Source organism: Trifolium pratense, linkage group LG1 (genome assembly GCF_020283565.1).
Source record: "Trifolium pratense cultivar HEN17-A07 linkage group LG1, ARS_RC_1.1, whole genome shotgun sequence".
In the NCBI taxonomy this organism is placed as follows: domain Eukaryota; kingdom Viridiplantae; phylum Streptophyta; class Magnoliopsida; order Fabales; family Fabaceae; genus Trifolium; species Trifolium pratense.
Window position 1 is genome coordinate 47294818 of NC_060059.1, and position 9350 is coordinate 47304167.

The 9350-nt window shown below is 30.1% G+C and overlaps 1 protein-coding gene across 2 annotated transcripts; it reads left to right on the top strand.

Annotated features, from left to right (window-relative positions):
- The first annotated feature begins 346 nt into the window (after positions 1–346).
- LOC123903042 (WAT1-related protein At2g37460-like) lies at positions 347–6108 on the top strand. Of its 2 annotated transcripts, XM_045952901.1 has the most exons (7): positions 347–604; positions 1061–1123; positions 1240–1356; positions 4276–4513; positions 4969–5130; positions 5518–5669; positions 5775–6108. In XM_045952901.1, exons 1-7 carry the CDS (start codon positions 396–398, stop codon positions 5914–5916), a joined length of 1083 nt encoding a protein of 360 aa, XP_045808857.1. In that variant the 5' UTR covers positions 347–395; the 3' UTR covers positions 5917–6108. The 2 variants fall into 2 exon arrangements, with proteins under 2 accessions (XP_045808857.1, XP_045808858.1); XM_045952902.1 differs by lacking the exon at positions 4969–5130.
- Positions 6109–9350: the final 3242 nt, after the last annotated feature.

A 9350-nucleotide genomic window follows, 5' to 3' on the forward strand; every position in this document is an offset into this window, starting at 1 on the left:
TGTTCTCAGATACTACTATTTGGTGTGTTGAAACAAGGAACTTGAAGTCTTTATATACAACATTGAACTCTCTCCCTCTAGTTCTCTAAACAATGTGAGACTTGTTCAATATAATTTCTTTAACTTTTCTTCCCTATATATTAACGATGTGTGACTTATATTGCAATTAACTCCAATACTAACGTGGTGCAAATCTATGAAAAATAATAAAATAGACACCAACACCGGACAAAACGCTAACTAATCACAAAATGATTAATTTTGATGGCACACTAACAAATACTAGAATTTGACGTCACCCTTGAATATAAATATGAGACTTTGTACGTTATGCCATTTCATTCATTCTTGTGTCAAAATACAAATATTTAAGGTGGTTGGAGCTCTATAACAAGATGATGGAGAACCAGAACCAGAAAACACAAAGTTGGTTAGAAAAGGCAACACCGTTCATAGCTATCTTGTCTTTGCAGTTAGGATATGCAGTTATGGATGTTTTATCGAAGGCTGCATTAAATAAAGGAATGAGCAACTATGTTTTCGTTGTGTACCGCCATGCCATTGCATTCATTGTCATAACTCCTTTTGCACTCTATTTTGACAAGTATAATTCTATATCTCTGTGTATTTAGAGTCCTTTGATTAAATATTTATTTTTCAAAAGAAAAAAAAATCGACCATTAAAATAAAATAATCTTATAATTAATAGGTTTATGTACGTTTGATCCTGTAATCATAGTTTAGTATTTAGTTGAAATTGACATTGTAAAGAGTTGTGATTTGATTATCGAATTTTTCACTTATTCATCTTTACGAGTAAAATTTTAGCTACTATTAAGCTAGTTGAGAAGAAAAACAAATTTATATGTTTATCATAATTTATTTTTTGTAGTTTCAAATTAGAAGTGAGTTTTTTTTTTTTTTTTTTATGAACTCTTCTATGATTTTTTTGCTACTAGAGTTTATTTAATATGCGTTTTTTTGTTTTATTTTAATATTTTGTGAATATAAAATTGAAGTTATACTTACATTAATTTTTTTTCTTCTATTTATTTAACAGGAAAGTAAGACCGAAAATGACAATTTCAATCTTCATCAAGATAGCGGCGCTCAGTTTGTTAGAGTAATTTTTTATTTATAATCGTTGCATATTTTTTAATTAAACACATTATATATTTCTTTGATTAATCTATCAGATTTTCACTTAATTTTGATGATCATTTAATTTATCATCGACAGGCCAGTTATTGATCAGAATTTGTATTTTTTGGGGCTGAAATATACAACGGCAACCTTTGCAGCTGCCATGAGCAATATTCTTCCTGCTATTACCTTCATATTAGCTTCAATTCTTAGGTAAGTTTTAATTGTTTGTGGAGTGGCCCAACATATTAAGAGATTTAAGAAAAATTTAGAGATGACATCTTTTTGAAGTCCATAGAAATATTTTAGTATAGCTATTAAATTTTTATTTAACTTGTATGTTAAATACGTTAATTAGAATACATAATTGTTTACTAAAGATGAATATTAATTGATTTTTTATCTTGTTTGATAATTATTTTTTACTTGATAATTTTAATTGATAATGAAGCCAATTAATTTAATAATTGTTAAGATGATATTAATTTTTTTTGCTAAAGAAAAAGATAATATTAATTTTTATGAGATTTAGTTAATTTAACTTTTAAATTAGTAAAATATGCAACCTTTGTTGTACAAAAAAATAAATAATATCATAATTAAAAGTTACTATTTATTTATGATCCGGTGGTGTAACCCTTTTTGGGTTGTGTTTTGTGGTGGCTCACTGCCATCACCGACGTTTTCACTTTGGGAAGGCTGTCGGCTCATATCTTCCGGCAGGGTTGATGGTTTTTCACCAAGTTTTCTGGCGGTGGTTTTTCACCGCGGATGGTTTTCGTAACTTGTTTTGCTCAGGTTTGGATCTATACTCGTCCTGTTTGTGGTGGTGGTTGTGGTCTTTTCCCACTCTTCGTCGTGGGTCGGCGACAAGTTTGTTTTTGTGTTTGGTTCGTTGGATCTGCCATGGTTGGAGCTTTTTGAGCGTTTTTGGTCGTGGCTTGTTGTTATCGTCATTTGCTCTTCTCCTTTTTTCGTCGCATATAAGGCTAGAAATTGCCTTTTACTTGTTGTGGTTGCCGCTGCAATGAGTCGTTGGTTGGTGTTTGTGTTACTGTGTTGCCGGCTAGATTCGGATGTCGTTCCTTAAGCGATAGTTTGGTTTTTCAGTATGTCTCTAGTTGTTTTTTTACAATGGTTGCTTCTTTTACATATCTCTTTTTTTGCAATTTGGTTTCGGGTACCAAGTTGGGCTTATTGAATTGTGTTTGATGTGTATTCGACTGCTTCGAATTTGGTTCTATCACTGGATTTCGTTTCAGTTTTTGTATACCACTTTTGTGTAGGTTCTTTACTATGTATTACCCTTTTAAGCTGGGATTTTTCTATCATGTGCAACTCTGCACAGGTTAAGAAATTCAAAATAGTAAATTTGCATTGAAACTTGTACATTTCATATTAAATGTTTGATTTTATAATAAATAATTATTATTTTTCATTAAATAATTACTAGTTTTAGTTACTTTATCCTTTGAGTTGATGTCTACACTTTTATGTGGTGGTTGCTAGTTTAGATTTTTGCCCCTAGCTTGTTGTACATTCTTTTTTATTTAATCTATCTTTGTTTGCATAAAAAAAAAAACGGCTGTCTTGATGACCTTATCGTTGAACATGTCCTGAATTGTCAGAATTTAAAGAATATTTGCACCGTGTAAATTATTTTACATTGAAAAGCAGAGATGTATTACTAACATAAAATGTAAAACTTGTTTCTCATGGATAAAACTTTTAGCAAGGGAAACGTCTGATATGCATAAAACATATCTCACTTCAATATTGTTTCCCAGGCCACTGATACGATGACCACATGTGAACAAGTGATCTACCGAATATGAATTTTACGAAATTCACTGTTGGATTGAAAGTTTATATCGTATAGATCATCTATAAATTTTTCAAAATTTTTTGAAAATCATTTGATATGTTATTGAGACCCATCAAGATTTACGTTATTTAATAAACTGTTAATCTTGATGTGTCTCAATAACATATAAAATAATTTTCAATTTTTCTATGGATGATCTACATGATATAAATTTTCAATCCAACGGTGAATTTTTTAAAATTCGTATTAGTTATAATGTTATTCATGACTGGTCTACCATGGACCACTTGATGAAGTGGTCAATATTGAAATTTACCTCGTTTCCCATGTGATTATAAAAAAAAATTGTTTCCCATGTTTGGTCACAAGTTTTGTGATTGACTTTTCGATTAGGGTTTTGTTAACGCATGTATCCTATATAAAAAGAGAGCTGTTATTTAGACATGAAAAAGTACATACATAAGATTGATATCTTCTTATTTACACATGTTGCACGCAAATCAATGCCAGAAAAATATTAAAAAAACCCGAAACCGTATTTTCTGTCACGTTTTTGTCGGTATTTTGTGTTGAATTATCATTTTCGATTTAAAAATGGTAGTTTAGTATTAAATAGAAAAAAGCATGTTAACTTTTAAAAAAATAAATGTGCAGCTTTTAAGATATATTTTCTATATTTTTTTTTGAGGTTAGATATATTTTCTATATTGAGTATTTTAACATGTGTCGTTTTCGATTATCACCCTTTCATCGTTAATTTCGTTAAAAGTGTATGAATTCAATACCCTTTAGATATAAATGATTAGTTCAATTGCTTATTGTTTTTAGTTTCAAAGAGTTAATGTAAATTAAATTTTTAACTTACACACTAAGTATGCAAAAGTGAGATATTTCATGTTCAAATTCACACTACAATATATTGTCAAAAAAAAAATAATCACACTACAATATATATTTAATGTTTCTACTTTCTAGTGTCTTTTACCAAGTTGCATATACGGGACACAAAATGCTTTAATATTTTTGTTAATTATTTGTTATATTATCATTTCTAAAACTAGTGAAATAGAAATACTACATTTTAATATATTGGGGCAATAAAATTTTAAAAAATGTTTTTAAAAAATGATATTTTGATATTAAATATGGTGTCTATATTTTGTTTTTTGTCAAATAGGCGCATGAAAACTAATATGCGATATTGCAATTTACCTTACCAACTGAGCTAAGAGCATGAAAACTATGATGTTTATATTATATTTTAATATTCAAATAACACAACTCATATTTTATATGTTTGCGCTTAGGCTTGAGAAAATAAAGATAAAAAGTATACGAAGCCAAGCAAAGATATTGGGAACAATAGCTACTGTTGCAGGTGCGATGGTGATGACATTAGTTAAAGGGCCGATACTTTTAGAGACCTTCGGAGGCAAGAGCCACATCCATCATAGTGGGGGTACAAGTAGTAATCAACATACAATACTTGGATCTGTATTGATCACCATTGGATGCTTTAGTTGGGCTTGTTTTTTTAACCTTCAAGTGAGTTATTCTGATCCTTTTTTTTTTTTTTTTTTTTGACAGTTTTCTGATCCATTGTTTCAACACTAGTATAAAATTTATTTTTATTTAATTTTTGTTTGACTTGGTACTCAACCACACAGCTTTGTTTGTGGGTCCGTTTATTTGAGATTTAAAAAAAAATGATTTTTTTTGAAAAAAATCATTTTTAAGAATTTTTTTTTTTGTAGAGATTTTGAAAAAAATCTAAAGCTATTTAACTTTTGTTTATAATCATTAAAATTTATTTTTTAAGATGGTGAGGATGATGAATCATAAAAAAAAATGATTTTGATAAAAGCTAATAAAAATAGATTCTCATTTTGATGAAAAAATGATTTTTTTATTAAAAATCTAAAACAAACACAAGTAAGATAAAAAAATAGATTTTTTTGGTGAAAAATCTGAAATAAACTGGCGCAATGTATCTTTGGTAGGCTATTACCCTTGAAGCCTACCCTGCGGCACTCTCTCTTTCCTCATGGATATGCCTATTGGGTACAATTGAAGGTGCAGCAGTGGCTTCAATAATGGAATGGGGTCGTCCCTCAGTTTGGTCCATAAAATGGGATATGAGATTATTGTCTACTCTTTATACGGTAATTTTATTTTATTTTACTGAATTTATATGATAAGGTTATCCAACCAAACTAATTTCAACTAAGTTATAAGAGTGGGCTAACATGTCCCGATAGTGAATTTTAATTGAATTCCCTTTAAACTCTTAATATAAATGATAAAATATAATTGAATATTGGTCTAATTTATTGTTCATTGTGAATATATATATCCAATAAACTCGTATATAAAAGATAAGGATTACACATGTATTGTTGAAGTTAAAGTCACCAAATAAATAATGATACTTCCATGTTAAACAATAATTAGTTTATTATAATTGGATCTAGTTATTCATGCAATCCATTTTTTTTAGAACTATGCAAACTAATTCAAATAATATAATTTATACAAATATTCGTATACAGGGCATATTCTGCTCAGGTCTAGCGTATTACTTTCAAGGAGTAGTGATGAAAGCTAGAGGTCCAGTTTTTGTCACAACATTTAGTCCCTTATGTATGGTGATTGTTGCTATCATGGGATACTTCCTTCTTGCAGAGCAAATGTTTTTGGGAAGGTAATCATAAAAATCAAGAACTATCTATGGAATTAATCGAATTCCCACTAAATAAAATTTCATACATCAAAATTATCTAATTAATTAAATCTTGTAATATTGCAGAGTGATTGGTGCATTTATCATTTGTTTGGGCTTGTACCTTGTTGTGTGGGGAAAAAGCAAAGATTACAATAATCCATCAAATCCAATTATTGGAGACTCTGTTTTACCGACTAAGCAAACTACGGGTGAAAATTGTGCTTAAAGTACGTGAACAAGTGGTAGAGTGTATTTTTAGTATTTTTTTTATGTTGTTGAATTTTGGATTTTATATTTAATTTTGGATTTTATATTTATATAATATAATATATGTACGTCAACAAGTACAAAATGACTTACTAATAATTATTATTATTATTGAAATGTCAATGTTCAATTTTAATTATCATTATCACGATTATGAGACATTTCAGATAGTTGTTCAACTACCACGTCATTTAAACTTTAAAATTAGTTCCTTTCGGATTCAGATTTTCTCCTTAACCAACTGTCTCTTCCAAATTCTGACCTATTAGATTAAATCTTATGATCAAAATTTTAAATGTTCAACAAATTAAAAACAATCTTTGGACTAAACCCTAAATTCAAATCGCAAAAAAGAGCCTCTTGAAACCTATTTGCTTCTTGCGACTATAAAGATTCACACAACGAAGTAACAACATAATTCGAAACCAATATTCCAAATATGTTACCTTTGGATGAATAAATAGTTTTTTTTTTGAAAAAAAAAAGAAGAAAGATACGTGGAATGATAGCAGGCCTTGGATTAATCTGTTGGTCGAACGCGCAATTTAAAAAGGTAGGAAGCAGTTCCCGCAATAAAGTTAGAGGATCCCGCAAGGAACTAGGATTAAAGACAATTTATGGATTTACTGAACTTAGAAATAAGGTGATTTTTGTGTGAATAAATAGTGTGAATTTATTGTTTCCTAGAATGGTAACCATAAATTATTATCACAAAGGAGTTGTTGAGCCCTCCTTTTCATAGTACCTACCTACATACCTCATTCAAATTGAATCAAATAAATGTCTACAACAAAAAAGTGAAAAACTTGTGCTTAATCTCAGAGATCGGAATAATACCCTAGCCATCTGGTAAACCACTTTACTCTGTAATTTCTTTTTCAGTGTTGTTACAATTTCATATGCAACTTAGTGGAATTTTATATGCATTTTCTGTCTTTCAAGTCATAAACTCTAATGAAAGGTAACATTCATAGAAACCACTACTACTCTGTCCGATTCATTATCCTCTTTTCTTTTGTTTCTACTTTAATGAGTGTATTCTATTATGTATGCTATGCATGTAGCCAGCCATGTATATATTATTATGATCATGATTCATGATTTTATTGTTTCTTGTAAGATGTAGTTTTAAAGAGAAGTCCTTCTCAAATGGTGATGTCTACTTTGGTAATTTCAAGAGCGAACTTTTCCATGGGTATGGAAAGTACACATGGTCAAATGGAAAAATCTATGAGGGCAATTGGGTTGATGGAAAAAGGACAGGGAAAGGGTGTTACATTACATATGGCCATCTGGAGATAAGTATGAAGGCCAATTTGTTGATGAAAAGTTGACAGGAAACGGAATACACATATGGCCATCTGGACACAAGTACGAGGGTGGATTTCTTGATGGTAACGGCACCGGACGGAACTTGGAAGGATGGAAGTATCTACATTGGAAATTGGAAAAAAGGTAAAATGGATAATGGATGGAAGAGGGGTTATGAATTATGTTGTTTTCGGATTTTAAAAACCCGTTAAAAATAATTTTTACAGCCACCGAAGAGATTACTGGTTTGAGTCGCGGACTAGGTCGTTCTCTTTAAGAAGTTTCGTGGCACTGCCCAAAATCGTGCAAGCAGACTATCAACCACGCCGTCCCAGGATAAAACAGCCCAGTTACAACTATATACCGATATGCTACTGCACGGTAGAAATCGGTCAAAGAATACACCTTCTTGAATGGTACTACAATACCACTCGAATTGATGCTACAACATCAATCTATGATTCATCGGTGATTCAGTGGTACTACAATACCACTCAAATTGATGCTACAACCTCAATCTATGAATCAACGGTACTACGATACCACATGTGGTACTACAATACCACATGTATTGATGATATTACAATATCAATCAATATAATGACACTGAGGTCACTCTAATATGGTACTAAGACCAATCTTCAATCCAAGGGATAATGGTATTAAGACCATAATTTATTTGAAGGAACTAGTGATATTTTGATCACTCTCAAACCAATTAACACTAATAATAATATTATCAGTATCACATAATACATAGAATAAACTTTTTCTTCTCTAAACAATTATTAGCATAACCAAATAAAAGAACTAATTTATGTGTCTACACTGACAAATTCTTTTATTCTAATTTTAACATGACACAATTTCAACGTACCTGATTCATTGAAAAAATGCACCACGAAATTATAATACTAGCAACTTATATGATTGATTTTACATTACCACACATATTGTTAACATAATTCTAATTTAACCATTAACACAATTTTTATCCAACTGATAGAAAAACAAGTTGACACAAGTTGGAGCCTTTCATATTTCCTTATATATATATATATATATATATATATATATATATATATATATATATATATATATATATATATATATATATATATATATATATATATATATATACACATGGTTAATTATAAACTCTATACATCAAATGAGTTTCAATTGGAATTAACTAGCAAATTCATGAATATGAATATAGCATGTTATTATAGAGAAAAGACAATGTTACTGATTCACGCATCAAAAGTAAGGACTAAGAATACCTAAAGTGATAGTACGTATAGCACTAACATATTATTGCCACAAGATATTCATTAGAAGAATTCTTTGTCATAGCAAGCACCTCTTTAATTTCAATTCTAGTAGAGCAACAACTCTACCACAATTCTGATAGAGCAACCAATCTACCCCACCCGTGATATTTGTTTTTAGTATAAGATTCATCCATGTATCAAAAAGGGCTACGGCCGTTCTTCTTATATTGTTGTTCACTTGATATTCACAAAAAAAAAAAAAAAAATAGAGGCCACCGCTTATAGAGCATAGGTTTTCTTAGTGTAGCAATCAATAAGAGTTATTCTCCTATAAATTTAACGGTTACAAATTGATGGAAAATAAATCATAATAAACTTAATTTATTTATTTATTTATTTCCTCAAAATACACACTAGTATGCTACAACACATTAGTATGTTCAAGTACCCGATATGAGATTCAATTTTATTTTCAATTCACACACCAATGTGAACTTTGTTCCAACAATCCCCCACTTGAATTTAAAAGAAAATTCCAAAATATCGTAGGACGCTTCTAAAAGATTGTGCATAAGCAAATGTGTCTATGACTTGAACCTTTACATAGCAAGTAAGAGCCCGATTTAGTAAGAGTGACACTTGTCTTGAACTCTATCTCGGATTTTTCTCAAACCCGCACACAACCTTTTCTTAAGGTGTATCTTTATAGCCCGTGCTTTAATGGCCTTGCACGTGTATCCCAATTTCATGAACGCTTTAGGAATTCGCCTCTAAATTCCATAGGAACCGGCCTTAGTTCCACATTCAT

Coding starts and splice junctions, on each gene's coding strand:
- LOC123903042 (XM_045952901.1), top strand. CDS start 396: ATGATGGAGAACCAGAACCAGAAAACACAAAGTTGGTTAGAAAAGGCA. Junction 1,357..4,275: donor ATATTAGCTTCAATTCTTAG/GTAAGTTTTAAT, acceptor GTTTGCGCTTAG/GCTTGAGAAAATAAAGATAA. Junction 5,670..5,774: donor GAGCAAATGTTTTTGGGAAG/GTAATCATAAAA, acceptor GTAATATTGCAG/AGTGATTGGTGCATTTATCA.